This window comes from Macaca thibetana, chromosome 13 (genome assembly GCF_024542745.1).
Source record: "Macaca thibetana thibetana isolate TM-01 chromosome 13, ASM2454274v1, whole genome shotgun sequence".
Classification (NCBI taxonomy): Eukaryota; Metazoa; Chordata; class Mammalia; order Primates; family Cercopithecidae; genus Macaca; species Macaca thibetana.
In genome coordinates, this window is record NC_065590.1 from 95,925,377 (window position 1) to 95,950,481 (window position 25,105).

A 25,105-nucleotide genomic window follows, 5' to 3' on the forward strand; every position below is an offset into this window, starting at 1 on the left:
TTCAAAATACGAAAATTTATTTTGCATAGGAAACAATAATCTCTGGTAAACATCATTACTGCATATAACAAAACAATGCCTTCAATTAAAGGGGGAAAGTGAGTTTTTAAACATTAGGGTTAATTTAGAAGAAAATACAGTATATAATAATCTTAACATCATATTTAGGGTAAAAATACTATAATGTGAAAAAATCCCTAAGAACTGGACAGAACCTACCTAACACCCTTTACTGTGTATGTTTTCAGTAGACAAAACGTATTTTGTACCAGATTCCAGCAGTGGTAATTATATAGTTGTGGCCCTTTAAACAATGGCAGCATTGTCCTTGAAGCAGAAAGCTTACTGGGATTTCCTCATCGAAAGAAGAGATTGCAGCTAATCCTAGTACCTTTTGTTAGGAATTACTTAAGGCACAGTGCGAAGTTGAAGGACTATTTTGATACAAACTCAAGCCAGTTACATGTGTGCTTGCCTTGGTATCCTTGCTAGAGCACGTGCAGGTGTAATACTGTATTATATAAAACAAGGCCACCCTGTTGTATCTATGTTACAATTAAACATTAGTCCCAGAAAGTGAACCCTAGTCATTTATTATAGGTGTCCACCTCTGACTTGGAACAAAATGCCACTCCGTTCATGTTCATTTTTGTCATGGAGAGGATTTATTTCCTAAAAGATTCTGAAAGCCAACAAATCGATGTAGTTCTTCATATAGAACTTAAGAGTAAGGGTCAAAATGGCCTCAAAATGGGCTTCGTGGATGACTTCCAACCGTCACTGGCCTTCTCTGCACTGCAGACGTCTGAGCGCTACCGTAACCTAACGAAGGAGGGAAATTGGTATTTTCAAACAAGTGTTTAAGTGGCTCTTTAAGTCTAAAGAAGCCTTTGGCTTCAAAGATTATAAACTGATTTACTAAATGTATAAAATTTATGAAATTTACTAAATTTATTAATTTAGCAAAGAGCTTCTTTTTCCTTTGGTTCAGTTACTCAGAATCCACTGTGTGAAGGAATAATGTATCCATCATTCAGCCTTTATAGCTGTCTTCCGGTAGCGAAGTACTGTCACGGTTACCCATATATTTAAAGCCAGCATGATCACAAAACGTGTAAGAACTGGGAAAAAAAAAAAAAAAGGTGTATTAAAAACCGTCTTCACAATATAGAGCAAAACCACCTCCTGCTCAAAGTGTAAGCCTAAATAAAGCTTCACCCCCAACCACCAAAATGAACAATTTTGGTTCCAGGTATTTCTGGGGAAATGATCTTCCTATCATAATAACTACTTTCGGCCCCTTGGCCTGAATTCATAAATAGTAATTTATCATCTTTTTTTTTTTTTTTTTTTTTTTTTGAGACGGAGTCTTACTTTGTCGCCCAAACTGGAGTGCAGTGGCCGGATCTCAGCTCACTGCAAGCTCCGCCTTTCAGGTTTACGCCGTTCTCCTGCCTCAGCCTCCCAAGTAGCTGGGACTACAGGCGCCCGCCACCTCGCCCGACTAGTTTTTTTTTTTTTTTTTTTTTTTTTTTTTTTGAGACGGAGTCTCGCTCTGTCACCCAGGCTGGAGTGCAGTGGCCGGATCTCAGCTCACTGCAAGCTCCGCCCCCCAGGTTCACGCCATTCTCCTGCCTCAGCCTCCCGAGTAGCTGGGACTACAGGCGCCTGCCACCTCGCCCGGCTAAGTTTTTGTATTTTTAGTAGAGACGGGGTTTCACTGTGTTAGCCAGGATGGTCTCGATCTCCTGACCTCGTGATCCGCCCGTCTCGGCCTCCCAAAGTGCTAGGATTACAGGCTTGAGCCACCGCGCCCGGCCCCGACTAGTTTTTTGTATTTTTTAGTAGAGACGAGGTTTCACCGGGTTAGCCAGGATGGTCTCGATCTCCTGACCTTGTGATCCGCCCGTCTCGGCCTTCCAAAATGCTGGGATTACAGGCTTGAGGCACCGCGCCCGGCCGTAATTTATCATCTTAAGTGCTCAATTGATAGTAATGTGGCTCTGGCTAAGAAGGGTTGTAACTTTTTTTTTCTTTTTTTTTTGGAGACAGTCTCGCTCTGTCACCCAGGCTGGGGTTCAGTGGCCTGTCTCGGCTCACTGCAACCTCCACCTTCTGGGTTCAAGTGATTCTCCAGCCTCAGTCCTCAGGAAGCTGGGATGACAAGCGCCCGCCACCACGTCTGGCTATTTTTTGTATTTTTAGTAGAGATGGGGTCTCACCATGTTGGCCAGGTTGGTCTCAAACTCCTGACCTCAAGTGATCTGCCCACCTTGGCCTCCCAAAGTGCTGGGATTACAGGCATGAGCCACCACACCTGGCCTAAGAAGGGTTATAACTTTTAAAAATCCCTTTATAATCCCTTTATTCATCTGAAGTCCTGAGGGTGCTGCTGTGTCAGAACATTCCATGTTAAGCAAGGGTGGTTTAACATATTCTGTTAAGATCATCCTGAAAAACTGGCCCACATAACAAGGCATATTTTATATTCAAGTAAGCATGAAAATGTGTCTCTTTATGGAAAAATAAAAATACATATACATAACTTTAACAGTGACTTCACTTCTATTGTAAGGTACAGATAAAACTCCTGATAAATAGGTTTAATGAGATTTAAGATATCTTTGTGTTTGTAAAACACATGTAAGATTTTAGCTACACTGTTTTTAAAAAGCTATTCCCAGTCTGGGCGCGGTGCGCACGCCTGTAAACCCAGCACTTTGGGAGACGGAGGCGGGTGGATCACCTGAAGTCAGGAGTTCGAGACCAGCCTGGCCAACATGGTGAAACCCCGTCTCTACTAGAAATACAAAAATTAGCCAGGCATAGTAGCGCATGCCTGTAATCCCAGCTACTCTGGCAGGAGAACTGCTTGAACGTGGGAGGCAGAGGTTGCAGTGAGCCAAGATCACGCCACTGCACTCCAGCCTGGGTGACAGAGTGAGAATCCATCTCAAAACAAAAAAAGTTATTCCCAGATACACTGATCACTTTCAAGAATAGCTGTCATAGATAAGAAATAAGTCACAATTAGAACAATCTTGATCTTTTAAACTTAATTTCTAATGTATAGGTTTTGTTGTTTACTTGTGGTTTGACTCTCCTTTCCATGCTGAGAATTCAAGTCCTGTGGAAAGCCCCAAGCCTGTCTTCCTTCCCATTTCCCACTTGATCAAAGTTTATGCTTTGACCAGAACAATTTTAGTCCTACCATCAGAACTGACAAAAAGTATTCGAGCAAAGGTATAACCTCCAGGAAGAGACTAACAAACATGTCTCTGTTCTGAAGCACTATTTCTCAAATAATAATTAGCTCATTTAAAAGGGCTCCATGCTGGGGACATTGTCTGATCTTCACAGGTGACACCCATCTGTTCTAATCATTTTCCAAAGATGTATAATATATGCTTGATTTGGGAGTTGAAAACAGCCTAAGGAATTACTAAATTATTTTGTGGTTAACCAAAGTACTTCCTCTTCCATTGCAGCTTTTTCTTTTAAAGAAACAGAACAAGAACATAGTCCATTGGTGACACCACTTCCCTGCTTCAAAGCCTCCAGAGGCTTCCTACTGTTTGTGGGCAGTTCTTGTAGGCCCTGGATACTTGGGCCACTGCCAGCCTCGCGCCCTTCCTCTCCTGAAACTCACCCGCTTGTCACTGTCCCCCTGCTCTCCGCACTCTAGCCCTTTGTCCTTCACTCATGACCTTCACATGCTGCTCCTTGTTAGGAGTCTGGCCTCCCCCAGCACCCTTTCCTCTGGCTAAACCTCTACTCTTCCTCACGATCGCTCTTCTTCAAATTAATCTGCCCAGCTCCTGCAAACTAGGCCAGGTTCTCCTTAGATGCTCATCCTGCCCTACTCTTCCAAACCATGTCCCATTAGAATTCAATAGGGAATTGTGTGATTACCTCATGTCCAATTCCACTGCTTAAGTGGAAGTTCCATGGAGATAGGAATCTATTATCTTGTGCATATTCTATCCCCTGGACTATAAGAAGGAGAGGCTTAATAATAAAAATGGTTACCAAGAAGAGTAGGAATACATTGCTGCCATCTTCTAAATCTGTAATCCAATAGAGCCAAGTCCATCCATTAAGCCCTAAGACAGTTTACAAATGAAGGAGGCACAAATAGCACAAAACTCAAAAAGGAAGTGAGAATATATTTTGCTTACTTGTAAAATCATTGGTGGTCATTAAGGTTGTGATGATTCTTGCTGTAAAAGAAAACTTGCATCAATAAGTAACTTGCCTCTCAGACATTTTGGGGTTTAGCTAATAATGTCTTTCCCTTTTAATATCCCAATATATATTAACCATTATTTCTTAATTATTTTTATTTTTTTTACCTATATATATTAACTATTCTTGATAGAGTTTGGTAGTACAGAAAACCAAATAGTGCTGTGTTTCGTAATTACATAAAAACTAGCCATGCCAGATCACCTGAGGTCAGGAGTTCGAGACCAGCCGGGCCAACATGGCAAAACGCTGTCTCTACTAAAAATACAAAAATTAGCCAGGTGTAGTGACGGGCACCTGTAATCCCAGCTACTCAGGAGGCTGAGGCAGGAGAATCACTTGAACCTAGGAGGAGAAGGTTGCAGTGAGCTGAGATCACGCCAATGCACTCCAGCCAAGGCGACAGAGCCAGACTCCATCTCAAAAACAAAAACAAAAACCAGCCATGCATCCTACCCCAATGGTTTTGAAACTACTCATAAGGGAGGGTACCTAGACGGTACTCAAGCGCTGCCCGCGGAAACTCAGAAAGACTGCGCTCCCTTCCACTGTCTTCTGTGCTAACCCGCAACCCCCGACCCTCCAAAAGCAAGTCTTAATAATTCTCAGTTACAAATTGAGCCTCTGGGTAGTTTTATTTAAAGAAAGGCTCCCACTAATTAAAAACAACGTTTTGGCCAGGCGCAGTGGCTCGCGTCTGTAATCCCAGCACTTTGGGAGGCTGAGGCAGGTAGATCATGAGGTCAGGAGTTCGAGACCAGCCTGGCCAACATGGTGAAACCCCTGTCTCCACTAAAAATACAAAAATTAGCCGGGTGTGGTGGCTGGCGCCTGTAATCCCAGCTACTTGGGAGGCTGAGGCAGGAGAACTGCTTGAAACGGGAAGGCGGAGGTTGCAGTGAGCTGAGATTGTGCCACCACACTCCAGCCTAAGCGAAAGAGCGAAACTCCATCTCAAAAAACAAACAATAAAGGTTTTCAAAGCACTGATTTCTATCCTTGCATTTTATAGATAAGGAGACTGAGGCCCAGAAAAGGGGAAGATTTTTCCAAGGGTTTAACTAGAACTATTTTGTTTAGTTCATTTGTGTGCTATAGCCCTTTACTTAGTAAACATTCAGGAAACTGGAGTAACAGTTTAAACCGACACACAAGAGCAGAGAGCGGCATGACTTGGGAGTTAGAGAAGACCACGGCCTGCAGCTCAAGGCATGCCTTTCCTAGCCCAATACCAGCCCATCAAAAGCCCTCTCTGCTAACACATTCTGCATGTAGCACATACTGACATAGTAGTTTTTTTGTCTTATCTTCCAACTAAACTGCAAGCCCCTGAAAGGCAGAGGCCAAATCCTATAAAATGTTTTGTTGACACATTTGATAAACCAAGGCTTTACACACAGACACCACATAAATAGCTGTTGATTAAATCATCATTTAAATAAATCATGTAAGTAGACAGAAGACTTCAGTTAGGGAGGCAGCCACCAAAGGACTCTCAAACTTTTTAAAAGGCTGTTAATAACCACACATCTGACAAGGGTTAATGACCAAAATATGTAAGAAACTCAAAAGACCCAATTAAAAAATGGGCAAAGGATCTGAATAGACATTTCTCCAAAGAAAACATACAGGGCCAGGTACAGTGGCTCACACCTGTAAGAAAACATACAGGGCCAGGTACAGTGGCTCACACCTGTAAGAAAACATACAGGGCCAGGTACAGTGGCTCACACCTGTAACCCCAACACTTTGGGAGGCTGAGGTGAGATGAACACTTGAGCCCAGTAGTCTGAGACCAGCCTTGGCAACATAGCGAGACCCGTCTCTACAAAAAATTGGCTGGGGGCGGTGGCTCACGCCTGTAATCCTAGCACTTTGGGAGGCCAAGGCGGGTGGATCACTTGAGGTCAGGAGTTCAAAACCAGCCTAGCCAACATGGTGAAAATCTGTCTCTACTAAAAATACAATTAGCCAGGCATGGTGGCATGTGCCTGTAATCCCAGCTACTCGGGAGGCTGAGGCAGGAGAATCGCTTGCCTTGGAGGCAGAGGTTGCAGTGAGCCAAGATTGCACCACTGCACTCCAGCCTGGGTGACAGAGCAAGACTGTCTCAAAATAATAATAATAATAATTAATAATTAGCCAGGTGTGGTGGTGTGTGCCCGTACTCCCAGCTACTTGGAAACCTGCAGTGAGTGAAGATCACATCACTGCACTCCAGCCTGTGAGAGAGCGAGACCCTGTCAAAGAAAGAAAATCTTGATTTTAAGACATAATTAAGACAAGCAACTTGTTGAATATAAAGACCAGCAGTCATGGATGGAGACATTGGCCCTTTAAGATGCAGAAGAACCGTGATGAAATCTACTTAAAATATCTAAAACTAGAAATCCAACTAATGTGACAGCTCTGAATTATAAAAATGTTTCTACCTATATATACCATATATGTATTTTAGGTAGTTTTTGTAAGAATCCAGATGAACAGTGAACATTTTAAAGTTAAGACCAAACAATGTGGCTGCTGAAAATCTCCATTACAACACATTTTATTCATTCTCAAAAGCCACTGTTCATCTTTTAAAACCTGTTATATTCAAATTTTTAAGATAAATTAGTGCATTCAATATAATCAACCTCTTCATCCTTTCAAAGAAGAGAGAACTAATTAATATCAGGCCAGATTTTTGGAGAAAAATACGCTTTCATTTTTTTTTTCTTGGCAACTTAGATCTTACAGAAAATGGAGAACACTTTGCATTAAATCATCTTTGTAAACATGGATACACTTAGGAGGTTCTAGCTGAACAGCTATTTGTAAAGCAGTAAAGCGCCAGGGACCATGTTACTTCAACACCAACTTAACACCCTACTAGGTAGACACTTGGTGCTACCAAAGGCCTCCCCACCGTCTGAGTCCGGTCCTTACTTGCACAGGTATAGGAAGAGAGGCTCCAAGTCAGCGCACTCACAGTTCCCGAGTCTCTCGTCTTCCATAGACACTGGAGCTGTGCAAACTTACTGGCCGCGCTGATGAAAGTACATAGATTCTGTTTGCAGATAAAATGTGAGAAAGTCACGAGTCTGTTTGTTAAAAAAGCAAAAGAGGCCTGGGCACGGTGGCTCACACCTGTAATCCCAGCACTTTGGGAGGCCGAGGCGGGCGGATCACGAGGGCAGGAGATCGAGACCATCCTGGCTAACACGGTGAAACCCCATCTCTACTAAAAATACAAAAAATTAGCTGGGCGTGTTGGTGGGCGCCTGTAGTCCCAGCTACTTGGGAGGCTGAGGCAGGAAAATGGCGTGAACCCAGGAGGCGAAGCTCACAGTGAGCTGAGATCGTGCCACTGCACTCCAGCCTGGACAATGGAGTGAGACTCCGTCTCAAAAAAAAAAAAAATGCAAAAACAAAAGAGCACCAGATACTCAAAGCACTTTTGAAGCCAAATTTTCAAGTCAAAATAATGGATTTGTACAAAGTTGAAACCTAACTTTGGTGAAAAAGAATGCAATAGTGAGACATTTATTTATTTTGTTCGTTAGTTAAGACAGAGTCTCACTCTGTCGCCCAAGCTGGAGTGCAGTGGCACAATCTTGGTTCACTGCAACCCCCGCCTCCCAGGTTCAAAAAATTCTCCTGTCTCAGCCTCTCGAGTAGCTGGGAGTACAGGCACGCGCCACCACGCCTGGTTAATTTTTGTATTTTTAGTAGAAATGGGGTTTTGCCATGTTGGCCAGGCTGGTCTCAAACTCCTGACCTCAGGTGATCCGCCTGCCTTGGCCCCCCAATATGTTGGGATTACAGGCGTGAGCCACCACGCCCAGCTTAAGACATTTATTTATAACTCACAGATTCCACCATGCAGTGGGTAACTAATGGCCAGGGCTAGTTTGAAGTTGGGAATGAGAAAGAATCAATGGATGGCCACAGAGGTTCATCTATCCACACCTCCAATAAGAACTAAGTACTGAGGGGCCAGGTGCGGTGGCTCAGGCCTGTAATCTCAGCACTTTGAGAGGCTGAGGCGGACAAATCACAAGGTCAGGAGTTTGAGACTAGCCTGGCCAACATGGTGAAACCCCGTCTCTACCAAAAACAGAAAAAAATTAGCTGGGTGTAGTGGCGGGCGCGTGTAACCCCAGCTACTCGGAAGGCTGAGGCAGGAGAATCGCTTGAACCCGGGAGGCAGAGGCTGCAGTGAGCTGAGATCTCATCGCTGCACTCCAGCCCTGGCAACAGAGTGAGACTCCGTCTCAAAAAAAAAAAAAAAGGAAAAAAGAAGTACTGAGATACTGTGCTTTAGAGCTTGGGGAAAACTATGCTGTTCTGAACTGACAAACGTGAACTCCAGCAGCAAGCTGTGGCGCTTCAGCCCTGAATTGCTGGCTATTCTGCTAGTCTGTGTGCGCTCAGGCCTCTGCTACACGGTGAGGAAGTGATCCTCACACATCAGCCTGCTGCTCTGCACAGCATCCTCCATGCTGACCACCACCAGCCCTGCCAGCACCAGTCTCTTCAGCAGCTGAAACTCCCGTCTCCGGGTTGGGTGTAGGCCGAAGGGAGATGAGGTGACACCTGGGAGACCAGTTAGGCTAGTGCAGTCACCTGGGTTTGTAGGAGGGCAGTAGAAACAGATGAGGTGAGAAGTGTTCAGGTTCCAGATATATTTCCAAGGCAAAGCCAATAGGATTTGCTGAGGGAGTGGTAATAGGATGTGAGAAAAAGAGAAATCTGGCTGGGCACGGTGGCTCACGCCTATAATCCCAGTACTCTGGGAGGCTGAGGCAGGTGGATCACGAGGTCAAGAGATCGAGACATCCTGGCCAACATGGTGAAACCCCGTCTCTACTAAAAATGCAAAAATTAGCTGGGCATGGTGGCATGCACCTGTAGTCCCAGCTACTCGGGAGGCTGAGGCAGGAGAATCACTTGAATCTGGGAGGTGGAGGTTGCAGTGAGCTGAGATCATGCCACTGCACTCCAGCCTGGTGACAGAGCAAGACTCTGTCTCAAAAAAAAAAGGAAAGAAAAGAAAGGAAAGAAAGGAAGAAAGAAAGAGAAGAAAAAAAAAGAAAAAGAGAAATCCAGGAATCCAGGGTGATTCTAAACTCCAGTGTTTCTGGCCTTTGCAGTGGAAGAATGGAGTTGCCATTAATTGAGACAGATTAAGATGAAGGAGGGAGGGGGCAGGGTGGGAGATCAGAAACCCAGTTCTGGACACACAAGGTTGGAGAGGCTCACTGTCAGGCAAGGGTAGCCAGTGGTTGGCTGTGAGGTGTGTGTTGGAGCCCTGGAAACACTGGAATCAGGGAACTGAGGAGGAATCAGTAAGGACACAGAAAGGATCAAGGGGAAGGGACACTGGAGAGCAAGGCGTCCTGGAAGCCAGGTGGGCAAAGCGATTCAAGGAGGAGTCTGTGGGGAAAAGAGAGATCAGACTGTTACTGTGTCTATATAGAAAGAAGTAGACATAAGAGACTCCATTTTGTTCTGTATTTGAGATGCTGTTAATCTGTGACCCTACCCCCAAACTTGTCCTTGCAAGAGACATGTGCTGTTGTGACTCAAGGTTTAACGGATTTTGGGCTGTGCAGGATGTGCTTTGTTAAACAAGTGCCTGAAGGCAGCTTGCTTGTGAAAAGTCATCACTATTCTCTTAATCTCAAGTACCCAGGGACACATACACTGCGGAAGGTCGGAAGGTCGCAGGGACCTCTGCCTGGGAAAGCTAGGTATTGTCCAAGGTTTCTCCCCATGTGATGGTCTGAAATATGGCCTTGTGGGAAGGCAAAGACCTGATCGTCCCCTAGCCTGACACCTGTGAAGGGTCTGTGCTGAGGAGGACTAGTGTAAGAGGAAAGAAGGCCTCTTGGCAGTTGAGATAGAGAAAAGCATCTGTCTCCTGCCCGTCCCTGGGCAATGGAACATCTCGGTGTAAAACCCGATTGCATGTTCTGTTTACTGAGAAAGGAGAAAACCGCCTTAGGGCTGAAGGTGGGACGTGCTAGCGGCAATGCTACTCTTTATGCACTAAAAAGGTTTATGGAGATGTTTGCATATGCATATCAAGCACAGCACTTTTCCTTAAACTTATTCATGTCACAGAGATCTTTATTCATATGTCTTACTGCTGACCTTCTCCCTACAATGATCCTATTATCCTGCCACTTCCCTTTTTCTAAGATAGTAAAGATAGTGATCAATAAATACTGAGGGAACTGAGAGACCGGTGCCGGTGCGGGTCCTCTGTATGCTGAGCGCTGGTCCCCTGGGTCCACTTTTTCTTTCTCTATACTTTGTCTGTGTCTCATTTCTTTTCTCAAGTCTCTTGTTCCACCTAATGAGAAATGCCCACAGGTGTGAAGAGGCAGGCCACCCCTTCAGGAGTCCTGATCGATGGCGTCAAAAGCTACCGAGATATGAAGAAGAGGAATGAGAACTGGTCACGGGCTCTGGCATGAATGAAAGCCGCTGGCCTTGACAAGAGCAGCTTGTTGACCTTCTGTCTCCCCAGAAGGAAAGCTCACGGAGAACACTCAGTCTGTTTCCTGCTGGGTCCCCAGGACCTGTGACAGTGCTGGCACCTGGCCGGCACTCAACAAATCCTTGCTGAGGGAATAAATCCTTAATAATAATGCAGTTTGGCAAACGTGATGATAAAAGTGCACCCAGCGTGACTTGGGAGGACAGAAAGGGTTACTTGGACAAGGAAGAATTATGGAGAAGGGAGGCCAGGTGCAGTGGCTCAAGCCTGTAATCCCAACACTTCGGGAGGCCAAAGCGGGAGGATCACTTGAGGCCAGGAGTTCAAGACCAGCCTGACCAACATGGTGAAACCCCATCTCTACAAAAAATACAAAAATTAGCCAGCCATGGTTGCATGTGCCTGTGGTCCCAGCTACTCAGTGTTTGGGTGAAGGAGAAAGGACAAGATGGAGGAAGGTGAACAAGAAGGCATAATCCATGTTGCTTCCGGGTTCTTCCTCACCAACTTTCCCGCGTGCGGGAAGATGCAGATCAACCGAGCATGCGCCAGGTGATGTCAATCCAAAGAGATCGAAACTTACCCGGCCACGCCTACGGAGACGCCCCTATCACGCCCTTATCCTGCCCACTGCCCTCCCCCTTCCAGTACCAATGCATAAAAGTCCGCTGCCGGCAGGAGCCAGTGTGACTTCTTCGGCCCCCGCATTTGTGGACCGGAGAACATCACCCGAGAGCGCCGGCACGACCTCCCTGGCCCCCCACACCTGAGGACCAGAGAACTTCGCCCGAGAGTGTGTGCATATTTGCAATAAAAGACTGCCACTTTCTTATGTACTTTGGCCTCATGTTTAATTACTTAGCTCTCCTAAATTAAGTTACATTAAATTAAATTGAAACAAAACACTCAGGAGGCTCAGGCACAAGAATCATTTGAACCCAGAAGGCAGAGGTTGCAGTGAGCCGAGATCACACCACTGCACTCTAGCTTGGGCAACAGGGTGAGACTCTGTATCAAAAGAAAAAAAAAAAAAAAGGAATTATGGAGAAGGGAACCGTAGGAAGTGCTCTTGGGCAGAGGAGTTGACCAAGGACCTGTGGTCAGGCCTGTGGCAGGATTAAAGTCACCCTGGGAGCTAGGTGCGGATGGCTTGGAGGATGGCTGACCCCAGGCAGGAAGGCCTGTGAGGAGAGGGGGCTCTTGTACAATCAGGAGACCTGGACAGAGCAGAGGAGGGAGGGCTGCAGGGGAGGGCTCGCACCAGAGAACTAGCCAGACCACAGGCTCGGCGGGGTGGCAAGGAGTCGGTGCGGGATGGGAAGAGCTGGGGAAGCTGGCTTTGTTCACACACATCAGGGCCCCAGACCACATTACGACACACTCGTGCTAAACACAAGCTTGCCTGCTAGATATTCTACCAGATTCATCTTTCAGGAACAAAGCCATCTTTACAATCCTGAAACAGTGTTGGTTTGGGCCCTAACTGAGCCCCGGAATGTCTTATCACATCAATTCAATTGGAGACTATGAAATTTTTCTGTAAAACAGTCTAGTCTAGGAACAGGATTGGAAAGGAGAAGGGATGCTTAGCTGTTATGGGGATCATTTTTAAGTACTTTAATCATTTTCTTGTGAATAAACCATGAGTATATGAATTATCAATTTAACCATGAAAGCACAGTTTAGGACCTCTGGGGGAACAATCTGGGGTACCTGCATTTGAAAGCCAAAAAACAGAACATTCTACAATGGAGGTTTTCCACTGATTCAAGCAGCATCCGCTCCTCTCTAGGATTCTGGAGTTTCGCTACCATGTGTGAGCTCTGAAGGCCCTGCGGGTCCTCCTGCACTGGGGCTCTCCATGACTCTCAGATCTGGGCCACCTTGTGCCCCGGGCCCTGGCACCTCAGAGCAGGTGCATGAGGAACACTCATTGAGTCAGTGAAGGAGGGCTATGGGCAGACACAGCACGGAGCCTGGTGTTCAGCCCTCGCATGATAAAGGAAAGAATCAAAATTACATTTCATGAAATGTTACATCATCAGTGTGTGGTTAGACTAGACGACTACTGCTAAGGGTACAGAAGAAACACCAAAAAGCTGTTGCTGTCTTTGACCCCTGAACGTGATTCTTTTGTTTTGTTTTGTTTTGTTTTTGAAACAGAGTCTCGCTCTGTTGCCCAGGCTGGAGTGCAACGGTTTGATCATGGCTCACTGCAACCTCCACCTCGCAGGTTCAAGCGATTCTCCTGCCTCAGCCTCCGGAGTAGCTGGGATTACAGGCACGCGCCACCACGCCCCGCTAATTTTTGTATTTTTAGTAGAGATGGGGTTTCGCCATTTTGGCCAGGCTGGTCTCGAACTGCTGACCTCAAGTGATCCACACGCCTCGGCCTCCCAAAGTGCTGGGATTACAGGCGTGAGCCACTGCACCCAGCCGTTCTTGACAAGCCTATATCTCAACATTGCTGGAAGGATGTTTCCTGAGGGGTGAAGGCTCACGGCTGCTGTATGGGAGCTAATCACCCCCAAACTAGAACCACCCCAACTCAATCAGTAGTAGGAGCTACTGAGAACAGAGACAACAGAGAGAACAGAGAGAACAGAGACAACAGAGACAACAGAGACAACAGAGAGAACAGAGACAACAGAGACAACAGAGACAACAGAGAGAACAGAGACAACAGAGAACAGAGACAACAGAGACAACAGAGAACAGAGACAACAGAGACAACAGAGACAACAGAGACAACAGAGAGAACAGAGACAACAGAGACAACAGAGAGAACAGAGACAACAGAGACAACAGAGAGAACAGAGACAACAGAGAGAACAGAGACAACAGAGACAAGAGAGAACAGAGACAACAGAGAGAACAGAGACAACAGAGACAACAGAGAGAACAGAGAGAACAGAGAGAACAGAGACAACAGAGACAACAGAGAGAACAGAGACAACAGAGACAACAGAGACAACAGAGAGAACAGAGACAACAGAGACAACAGAGAGAACAGAGACAACAGAGAGAACAGAGACAACAGAGACAACAGAGACAACAGAGAGAACAGAGACAACAGAGACAACAGAGACAACAGAGAGAACAGAGACAACAGAGACAACAGAGAGAACAGAGACAACAGAGAGAACAGAGACAACAGAGACAACAGAGACAACAGAGAGAACAGAGACAACAGAGACAACAGAGAGAACAGAGACAACAGAGACAACAGAGAGACAACAGAGAGAACAGAGACAACAGAGACAACAGAGACAACAGAGACAACAGAGAGAACAGAGAGAACAGAGACAACAGAGACAACAGAGAGAACAGAGACAACAGAGACAACAGAGAGAACAGAGACAACAGAGACAACAGAGACAACAGAGACAACAGAGAGAACAGAGACAACAGAGACAACAGAGAGAACAGAGACAACAGAGACAACAGAGACAACAGAGACAACAGAGAGAACAGAGACAACAGAGACAACAGAGACAACAGAGACAACAGAGACAACAGAGACAACAGAGACAACAGAGACAACAGAGAGAACAGAGACAACAGAGACAACAGAGAGAACAGAGACAACAGAGACAACAGAGACAACAGAGAGAACAGAGACAACAGAGACAACAGAGAGAACAGAGACAACAGAGACAACAGAGACAACAGAGAGAACAGAGACAACAGAGACAACAGAGACAACAGAGAACAGAGACAACAGAGACAACAGAGACAACAGAGACAACAGAGAGAACAGAGACAACAGAGAGAACAGAGACAACAGAGAACAGAGACAACAGAGAGAACAGAGAACAGAGAGAACAGAGAGAACAGAGACAACAGAGAGAACAGAGACAACAGAGACAACAGAGAGAACAGAGACAACAGAGACAACAGAGACAACAGAGACAACAGAGAGAACAGAGAGAACAGAGACAACAGAGACAACAGAGACAACAGAGACAACAGAGAGAACAGAGACAACAGAGACAACAGAGACAACAGAGAGAACAGAGAACAGAGACAACAGAGAGAACAGAGAGAACAGAGACAACAGAGACAACAGAGACAACAGAGAGAACAGAGACAACAGAGAACAGAGAGAACAGAGACAACAGAGAGAACAGAGGGAAGGCTCATTTACAGGGTTGAGATTTGGCAAAAAAAAAAAAATACAAGACATCTAGTTAAATTTAAATTTCAGATCAACAACAACAAATGTTTTAGTACAAGTATGTCCCACGCAATATTTTGTTTGTTTGTTTTTTGAGATGGAGTCTCGCTCTGTCACCTAGGCTGGAATGCAGTGGCATGATCTCAGCTCACTGCAAGCTCTGCCTCCCGGGGTTGAAGCGATTCTCCTGACTCAGTCTCCCAAGTAGCTGGAATTACAGGTGCCCGCCACCATGCCTGGCTAATTTTTGTTTTCTTTTAGTAGAGAATGGGGTTTCGCCTGTTGGCCAGGCTGGCCTCGAACTGCTGACCTCAGGTGATCCGCCTACCTCGGCCTCCCAAGGTGTTGAGATTACAGGCGTGAGCCACCGCGCCTGGCCCCATGCAATATTTTGGACATACCTGTACTGAAAAAGAGTTCCTTTTTAATACGGCAACCCTACTTATTTGTTCTCCAAAGAAACAGGGTTGAAATGTAACAGAAATTTAACAGAGAATCTTGTTCACAGACAAGACGCTGGGGGAAAGGGGAAAGAAATTCATGAGTCCAGGTGTGGCAGGCAGTGCCCTGCGACCACCAGTTAGTTCTCCTCCTTCTTTTCTCTTTCACTTCTGTCACCTTGGAGAGGTCTGTGGTCAAACACATCCTCAACCACCCTCAGAAGCCCTTGGAAATTTTCAGCCCTGAGCCAAGTATGAAAATAGTCGGCCCTTCTCCAGGACAAGGCCAACATGCCATTATGAACCTAAGAAGCAGCTCATTAACTGATGCTCAATTCTTCATTCTAAAACTGCTAGTGGCCGGGTGCCTAGGCTCAAACCTGTAATCCCAGCACTTTGGGAAGCCAAGGCGTGTGGATCACCTGAGGTCAGGAGTTCGAGACCAGCCTGGCCAACATGGCGAAACCCTGCCTCTACTAAAAATACAAAAATTAGCTGGGCATGGTGGCACATGCCTGTAATCCCAGCTACTGGGGAGGTTGAGGCAGGAGAATCCCTTGAACCCAGGAGGCAGAGGTTGTGGTGAACCGATTGTGCCATTGTATTCCAGCCTGGGCAACAAGAGCGAAACTCCATCTCAAAAAAAAAAAAATTACATACATATATATATATAATCTATCAAGTTCTCTCCAAGGTAGCTTATTCCTCCTACTTTCTTTTCAAGCACAACACTTACCATGGCCAGGTCTATGATCCACTTCTGCAGGGCGAGGACGAACCAAGAAGACACCAATCTTACCAAGTGTTAAGGGACACAGCAGTGGGTCGCCCACATCCCCGCCACCCTCCCATCTCACATATACAAACCAAGACCACAGAGAGCTGCACATGGAAGCCAGGTGGGTGGGAGAGGGGGACATGCTACCAGAATCTGCCAGATTTGGAAGGGATGAAAAGGGTTGCAAGTGAACACCTGCTGGGAGTTCAAAAGAACGAAAGCAGGTTACGGAAGAGAAATACAAAGACACCCACACTCATGGACTGCTCCCGACGACTGGGAACATTCCTAGTGGTTTTCACTGACCACTTAATTCCAGACCATGCAGACATCTCCGATTTATGGTCAAAAGCTAAGCACTTAAAGGAGAAGTCCAACATTATAAAGCAGGAATGTTCTGCAAAATCGGTGTGATGTGAACTTCTGTTTACTGACTTCCACCTTTCCCACTAACTCCACTGTAAAAACGATACAGTAGGGGTGGGCAATGCTGGGAGTCAGGCGTGTGCACTGAGCTCGGCGACGCCACAGGAACAGAGGCCAGCTGGGAGCTGAACAAGCACCCAGGAGACAGCGGCCAGGGCTGGAAGGGGACCGCCAAGAGTCTCTGGAGTGGCCTTGGGAAAGTCACTTTCCATCTTTCTACCTTGATTTGCTTATCTGTAAAATGGACTCAACATTCCTTACTCTACCTCCCAAATGCCTAAAAGCACGTAGCACCGACTCAAGAGACTGCTATTATTATAATTTCAAACATTAATTAAATGAAGATACTGAAACAATGCCCGGTGCTAAAAGTCAGTGGAACTAAATACTCACAGCCTGGTCAACACCAGAAGGTAGCTCGAAGCTGGCTGGAGAGAATCCTGTTTTGAAAACACTAACTCAATTTTGAAAGCTAATTTTTGTGACTCCTCCCCCAACCAATTCTGTTCTATCCCACCTCATTCTGTGTATTTGGAATATACATTTTATAAAATTTGACCAATAGTAGGAGCTCCTGAGATCCTACAGATGATTTATTTGTAGGGTTGCCAGATTTCACAAATTAAAGTACAGGACACCCAGTTAAATTTGAATTTCAGGTGGAAAATAAATAACTTTTCCCGAGTTATTTATTGGTGTGAGACACCATGCTTGAATCATTTTTTTTCTTTTTTTTGGAGCACTAGGGAATCCCACTATGCTGCCCAGGCTAGCCTCAAACTCCTGACCTCAAAAGATCCTGCCACTTAGACCACGCAACCCACTGGGGTTACAGGCATGAGCCACTGCACCTGGTCAATAATTTTCAGTAGAAGTATATCCCATGCAATATGTAAAAGTATTCCTTAATATGGTAACCCTATTCTTTTGCTCTCTGTAAGTCCAACAGGAGATTATAAGCATCTTGCTGATACTACGGACTCGCCATCAGCCTCCAGCTATGTGATATCTCCCAGTGCCACCAGCACCCAAATTTTCTAATCTGCAGACTCACCATTTGCACAAAGCTGTTGCATTGTATTTCAAAAGTAAATCACGTAACTCTTTTCATCTTCAAAGTACCATTTACCAGTACTTTAACCAGCTGGGACTGACTGTGAAGTGTTGAGGTGCAGTCCAGCTGTGCAGTCCCTCTTTCTGCAGAGAGAAACGGAGGCAGCAGAGCTTACCACTCGGGGAAACAGCAGAGGGTCAGGACTCGGCCAGAACCCAGCTGCCTCCACCGACACAGGCTGCAGAGCCTCGCTGCTGGTAAAACCACCACAACGGCCCTGTCATTTACTCTGCTTGACTGTGTTTCTGGCACTTCTAGCTTCCACAACAACCCTAAAACATAGGCATTATGATCCCACGTCACAGATGGGGGACGCGCAGTTTCTGGTGTATGCTGAAGCCACCGCTGTGGTGGCAGGGACCTGTCCTGTCCGGCTCCAGGCCAGCTGTTTCCCACCACTCCACACCCACATTCTCATGGCCTGCGCTTAGGTCACTCGGGCCACAGGCCTGGCTCTGCCCTCCTTCCTCTGCTCTGAAGAGGGCATGGGAAGAAACAGCTCAGGACATTTCACAGATGTGGCAGGACAGGCTGACAGCTAGTGCCATTGAAAACACTTTCCTGGGCCAGGAGTGGCGGCTCATGCCTGTAATCCCAGCACTTTGGAAAGCCAAGGTGGAAAGGTCGCTTGAGTCCAGGAGTTCAAGACTAGTCTGGGCAATACACTGGGACCCAATCTCTAAAAAAAAAATTTTTTAATTAGCTGGGCATGGTAGCATGCACCTGTAGTTCCAGCTACTCAGGAGGCTGAGGCGGGAGAATTCCTTGGCCCCAGAAGTTCAAGACTGCAGTGAGCTATAATCCAGCCACTGCACTCCAGCCTGGGTGACACGGTGAGACCCTGTCTCTTAAAAAAAAGGTTAACACATCTTATAGCTTGGGCAATATAGGGAGACCCGCGTACCTACAAAAAATTTAAAAATTAGCTGAGTGTGGTGGCATGCTTCGATAGTCCAAGCTACTCGGGAGGCTGAGGCAGGAGGATCGCTTGATCAAGACAATTAAGCTTGACCAAGGAGGTCAAGGCTGCAGTGAGCTTTGATCCCACCACTGTCATCCAGCCTGGGCCACAGAGCAAGACCGCCTCAAAACAAACAAACAAACAACAACAAAAAACACTCTCCTGGCTTTTTTTTTTTTTTTTTTTTGAGACGGAGTCTTGCTCTGTCACCCAGGCTGGAGTGCAGTGGTGCCATCTCGGCTCATTGCAAGCTCCGCCTCCCGGGTTCACACCATTCTCCCGCCCTCAGCTTCCCGAGTAGTTGGGACTACAGGTGCCCGCCACCACACCCGGCTAATTTTTTTGTATTTTTAGTAGATACAGGGTTTCACCTTGTTAGCCAGGATGGTCTCGATCTCCTGACCTCATGATCCGCCTGCCTCGGCCTCCCAAAGTGCTGGGATTACAGGTGTGAGCCACCGCGCCCGGCCTCTCCTGGCTTTTTAAGGAGTGTCATGACGTTCAACTAGTGAGTCTTTACAAAGAGAGCTGAAGTGAAGCCTCACCCTCATTCACAGGAAGTGCCACTGAGCGGGGACACATCTTTGAGCTGACCAGGCTTCCACTGCAAGCCTCAGCCACCGACTGCTGCTCAGACCTCAAGGCTCAGCCTCTAAGCTAACGTCTTGAGAGGCGCCGGATACTCTCATTATTGCTTCCAATCCTTGGGGACCATTATCAGGGCAGGAAGAAATGTCTCAGATGAACTAATGCAGCTGGATGATGCCGCTCTTAGCAAGGGTGGACTCGACCCATCTGCCTTCCACTCGGCCTGCTGGCACCACCCAGGGCATGCTGGTCTCGGAGGGGCAGCAGGGGCTGTACTGAGGGCATCTCTAGTGTACGTGGACACATTTATATTTGAGATTCTTTTTTTTTAACCAAAAAATACACATCTGGTAAAGAAGCCTGCTTCACAATGCATACTATTCGCAAATAACACCCCTGTTCCCACTTCTGGCTCAGATTCGGAAAGGATACACAGCGATGTAAGGAGTGGCCTGCTTCACGTTCCCGTTAAAATGAAAGATACACAGCAGGAGGATGACATCTGAAAGAGAGAGGCTATGAGTGAGGGAGGGAGGGGAGCCCCGCAGCAGCCCGCCGGACAGGGAAGGGGCTGTTACCTTGTGCGATGAGGATGGGGTACTCCAGGTAGGTCAGCGGCGGATACCCATAGTAACACTGGTACCGGAGAAACACCAGGAACCTGGAAAGATGAGGGCACATGTCCACGCGGCTGCCCCAAAACGCAGCTGTCGGGGCCTGGCAGGCACCCGGAACACAGGTCAGTTTGCCGAATCCTCGCAGTGGTGGTGTGGATACCCCAGTGTTAAAGACGAAGGTTTAGAACAAAATAGATGGAATTCAGTTGAATCATCTGTACAATTTTTGGAGCATCCAGAACTTACTGGGCACCGGGCCATAGTGCAATACCCATGACCTCTATGAAGTGCCTTGAGATGGTCACTTACAAAGGAATTTTACAGAAGGCAAATCCCTGAGCAGGAGTATGAGACTGGGCCTTCTGGGCCCACGCTTGCTGGCCTGCCTGCCACGTTGGGCTCTCACTGACCCCAGCAGCTGCCCCTCAGCTGCTGCACACATCTGCCCTCCACTCTGAGAAGCTGCAGAGGCACAAGGATCCGAGGGGCTGCAGCCATCCCTGGATGGGGGTCTGTAGCCATGTTTTAAGAGTTAGAACAGCACCTGGATGGTCCAGTTGCCTTCCAGAAGAGCTGCCTGGTTGAGATGGCAGTGGGGGAAAAGCACAAAGAACCACCATCAGTTTCACTAAGATTCCAGCTGTGAGGATGCTGCAAAGACCCCAGGGTCCCACCTTCTCAGAAGAAAAGGCAGAGCTTCCTGCCTCCCCCTCACACCCAGCTGTCTCCTCCCTCAGGACCGGAATCCCCGTGGTCTCCTGGGGCTGTTTGTCCCACACCCAGCTTTGTGGCTCCCTCCCTCTCACCTGTGTGTTCAGACCACTCAGGTCGGGAAGAAAGGGGAGCAGGAACCACGGGACTTCAATGCACAGGAGGGATCCCCCAGGGTCTCCGATCGCCTAAGCTGGGAAGGAATCCTGGAAAAGCCCGGTTCACAAACAGGCTGTGCCTCCCTAGCCTGTTTCCGACAGTGCGCGACTTAGCTGGGGGCGGAGTCGGAGGAGGTCCCAGCGTCGCCCTGAGCACGAGGGCCTCCCGCAGGCCTGGTCCCCGAGTGGAGGCCCCCACCGTGCCCAGGAGGGTCCCCACCCCCAGCTGCCTGCCGACCCTCTGGGCGCTTGGCAGCTGGGCCACCTCCCAGCTTCAGGGATAAGCGGTGCCTCTGCCCAGCCCTGCCCTGCCGCAGGGGCTCTTCCTCCTGCCAGCCTCCTGAGCAGCCCTCTCTGTTCCCCTGTGAGATGGAGCCAGAGCGGCTGGCAGAGCGGGAGGCTGCACCCCAGCCCCTCTGTGGGGCCACAGCCAGCCGCTGAGTGCTGAAGAACAAAAGCTATGGGGGTCTTCACCATTGAACTAACGGTGTGCTGACCCTGGGACGCAGCCACAGTCCGCAGGCCAGGCCTGAGAACCTGGGGATGTCAGAGCCCGTTCTCACCTCCAGGGGTCATCCATGCTGGCCTCCACATCTCACAGACCACTTAGGGAAACGGAGGCCCAAAGACACAAGAACATACAAGATGAAGAGCCTGGATTTCCCGAGGCTGATCTGGACGCAGCCGTTGCTGCCCCTGCAGGTTTTGTCATCTACTCCCTGCTTTCCCTGGGACTCAAACTCCCCCAGCCCCTGCAACCTGGGGAGGTGGGGGCAATGTCTTTCCTTTAGTTTTAATGTTTCTTTTTTTTTTTTTTTTTTTTTTGAGATGGAGTCTTGCTCTGTCGCCTAGGCTGGAGTGCGGTGGCGCGATCTCAGTCACTGCAACCTCCACCTCCCGGGTTCAAGCGGTTCTCCTGCTCAGCCTCCCAAGTAGCTTAGAGTACAGGTGTGCGCCACCACGCCTGGCTAATTTTTGTGTTTTTAGTAGAGACGGGGCTTCACCATGTTGGCAAGGCTGGTCTTGAACTCCTGACCTCAGGTGATCTGCCCATCTCGGCCTCCCAAAGTGCTGGGATTACAGGCGAGAACCACCATGCCTGGCCCTTTAAAGTTCATTTTAATAAGAAATCGCTACAATGCTCATCATCATAAAATCATGCTGGCCGGGCATCTGACACAGACCCATTTTTTTCGTCTCCATTCCCATCTGCTCCATGCAACTGTTGGAGTTTTCTCCCTCAACACCTGCTAGAGGGTTAAACAAAACATACCCCCACCCAGGCTGGGGGACAAGTGACCTGGAGCACTTAGTGGGCTCCAAAGGCATCCTACCCAGAGACCAAGGTTCTACAGCCTAAGGGTCCATCGAGGGAGGGCCGCAGTCCACGGAAGGCTGCAGGCAGGGCAGGTCCTATGGATCCTGTGTTCCAGGAGGCTCCTGGCTGCAGAGAGCAGGGAGGCAGAGCCCTGCAGGCAGGGCAGGAGGCCGCCAGCAAGGCTGAGAAGCAGCAAGGTTGGGAACCAGGGAGGGGGAAGGCCCCAGCTACAAGGAATGCCCCTGGGCGGCAGAGGCAGGTCCCTGGGCGGAGGCTCCTGCCCTTCACACCAAGCCACACTAAAAAGGCTTTTCTGGCGTCATTAAGACACATTTCATGCTCCAATTGACTCGATGCTCTCAGAACTGGGAAATGGAGACCCAAAGAGGGCCCGTGCCGTCCAGACGGCTGACTGAGGCAGCCCTGGAGTTCCTTCCGCTCTAACTCTGGCTGCTGCCGGATCTGGTCAGGGGCCCAGGGCCCAGCTGGCAAGCATGGCCAGCCCCAGGCGGGCCTCCCAGGCAAGGCTGGGAAGGGCATGAGGGAGGCAGGCAGGCAGAAGGGAGGGCCAGGACCCTGCTGGGCTACCCAGCCCGCTGCTGCCCTGGGCTCCTTACCTCCCTAACTCCGGTTCTCATTGTCTGGGGACAAAAACAACACCTACCTCCTAAGGCTGCTGTAAGGATTAAATGAGATTATGATTCATGATAATTTATACAATGCATAGAGTCAACACATGGAATGCTCAGGCAATGCCACATGATAATAAACAGCTGGCGGTATGGAGATCAAATCTACTGGAATTCAGCAAGGGTAGAGCCTTGATCCCTTCCAGCCTGTCTTCCAGGCGAGGCTGGCACTGCAGCTGGGCCCTGACAGAAGTCTGTGTGCCCATGTACAGAAGTCTGTGTGCCTGGCCCTGGCCCTGGCTTGGAGGCTGCAGAGCTGGTGCACCAGCCCTGACAGAGTCCCCTTTACCTGTAGTGATAACAGCAAGCCCCTCAGACAGGCCAGCAGGGACAGCAGCAAGCCACTGCCGCACCCAACCCCTGGGCTCCCATGCCCAGGAAGATCCTTCCACTGCCAGAGGTCTGGCTTTCACTAAGGCGAGCTGGGACTAAGGTAAGCTGGGAGAGGTGACAGCTGACAGATTTAATATGAGCCCTCACCTACGTATCTCTGAGGGTTTGCGTTTTTCAAGCAACGGTGCAAAGGTGGTGGAAATGCAGGCCTAGGGGCTGGTGGCAGGAGGGAATCTACGGACTCTACAGACGGCCTGGCTTCTTTTCCATCATGGGTCCAGCTTCAGCTTCCCCAGCTCGGAGACCTAGCAAGGGGCCAAGGCCAAATCCTGCTCTTGGCTTTCATGCCCTTGTCCCCTCTCCCACCTGAGCGGTCACTGCAGCCACTTCCAGCCTGTGTCCTCTGCCACAGCCTCATCGCTCCAGCCTCTCTGCTCCCAGCCTGGCGGCGGCACCAACCTGAAACACAGGCTGCCTGCCTCCCCTGGTTGGCCCTCAACCCTGCCATCCAGCCTGGGACCCCCCTCCACACCCCACAGGGCAGAGTCACTCACAAGCCTGGAAGAGGTCACAGCCCCTCCCACTGCAAAGCTTTCCCAGAAATTTCCCCTCAAAGCTCCCCACTGGATGACTGTGCCCAGGGCTGGGCTCCATAGGGCTGGCGCAGAGTCCAGAGGCTGAGTGGGGTCCCTCACTCTCCCACATCTGAGGTCTCCTCTTTCTCCCCCGCACCCATTGGCTTCTTCCCATCCTGTGTCCCGCACCCCCGACCTCGCCCACCTTGCGCTCCAGGACGGCTTGTGTGGAGGATCCAGCCTTCAGACCCCACTGGGTGATGGCGGGGAGCAAAGTGGAGGGCCTGGCCTGGCCAGGGGCAACGGGCGAGATCACTAGGTTCAGGTATGCGTTTTCCCATTGTTGGGGCTCAAAAATGATACGCCAAAAGTTTGGTGCTCTGGCATGATGAATACTTTGAATAGGAAGGCCTTAGAAGCTGCCTCAGAATCAGGGACTTAATGACCTCTACGTCACCCCTTCCCAACTGCAGAGACTCTCCAACGTCCTTATAGATGACTAAGGAAACTTCTTTCTATAAGAAATGCAATTGTCTTAAGACCCCCTCCCAAGGAATCTCATTAAATAACCAGGAAAGGTTCCCCACCAACCACCGGGAGAAGAGAAGAGATTCAGCCATTCTTAGTTCAACCCCTTATTTCACAGGTGAGGAAACCGAGGCCCGAAAAAGAGGCTGAGGGTGCGTGGTGAGTTTAGGGACAAAGAATATGACAGCCTCGAGGTGCAAATGGCCTTGCTCAGGGCCAGCAGGTTTTGTCACTAGCGCACCGAGGGCTGCCTCCGCTGGGTCTGTTTCCTCATCTGTAAAATGGGCGTGCATAGTCAATTCGTGCCACGCGGGACTTGGTGAGAAACAATGTAAGTAAGCGGGTGGCGGGTGGCCCTGGGAAGAGCACCCCGAGCCCCTAGGCTACCTAGTTCACCCTCGGCCGCCCAGCTGCGACGCCGGCGTGCAAGGATCATCCCCGCCCTACTTCGAGCCGAGGCTCTCCCGGGCTCCCAGGGGGCAGCAGCTGCGAGGGGGAAGGAGGCAGCCCTGGTCGCCCCCGGCCTTACCCTGCCAGCTCCAGAAGTAAACTCGGAAGGCTGAGGCCCCGCGCGCTGCGCGCAGCTAGTACAGCGGAGATCTGCGGCAGCTTCAGCGCGGCGCACACGCCCAGCGTGCTCCAGTTGCACAGCCCCAGCAGCGCCGCCTCCATAGCGCCACGGGTTTGGGCACGGGGGCGGCGGCAGCGGTAAAGGGCCGCTCAGCCTCGGCGGCACAGCTCTGCCGAAGCCTTCCGCCCTCCCGGGATCCGCCCGGGACCACCCAGCCAGGGTCCGCCCCTCCGCGCTCCGCCTTGCTCCGGATCCGCCTCGCTCGGCCCCTCCCCTGGACGCACCCCGCCCCCTGGCCCGCCTCGCCTAATCCACCAGGCCTCGCCCCGCCCCCTGGCCAGCCTCATCTCGCCCCGCCCACGGGCGGCAGCCCCGCCCATGGGCCCACC

At 49.1% G+C, this 25,105-nt stretch overlaps 1 protein-coding gene across 1 annotated transcript; it reads right to left on the reverse strand.

The window, feature by feature from the left end:
• On the reverse strand, nucleotides 1–25,002 carry SLC66A3 (solute carrier family 66 member 3). Its single transcript, XM_050753954.1, has 7 exons — nucleotides 24,675–25,002; nucleotides 19,795–19,877; nucleotides 19,649–19,718; nucleotides 16,086–16,143; nucleotides 7,174–7,294; nucleotides 4,179–4,220; nucleotides 1–1,121 (listed from the first exon to the last, which is right to left on the reverse strand). The coding sequence occupies exons 1-7, from the start codon at nucleotides 24,815–24,817 to the stop codon at nucleotides 1,030–1,032; spliced, it is 609 nt and encodes a 202-aa protein (XP_050609911.1). The 5' UTR covers nucleotides 24,818–25,002; the 3' UTR covers nucleotides 1–1,029.
• Between the last annotated feature and the right edge of the window lie 103 nt (nucleotides 25,003–25,105).

Excerpts from the sequence above, each read along its gene's own strand:
- SLC66A3 (XM_050753954.1), bottom strand. The coding sequence starts at position 24,817 with ATGGAGGCGGCGCTGCTGGGGCTGTGCAACTGGAGCACGCTGGGCGTG. Across the intron at positions 19,719-19,794 it reads CCCCATCCTCATCGCACAAG|ATGTCATCCTCCTGCTGTGT; the intron begins GTAACAGCCCCT and ends TCTCTCTTTCAG. Across the intron at positions 1,122-4,178 it reads GACCACCAATGATTTTACAA|TTCTTACACGTTTTGTGATC; the intron begins GTAAGCAAAATA and ends TTTTTTTCCCAG.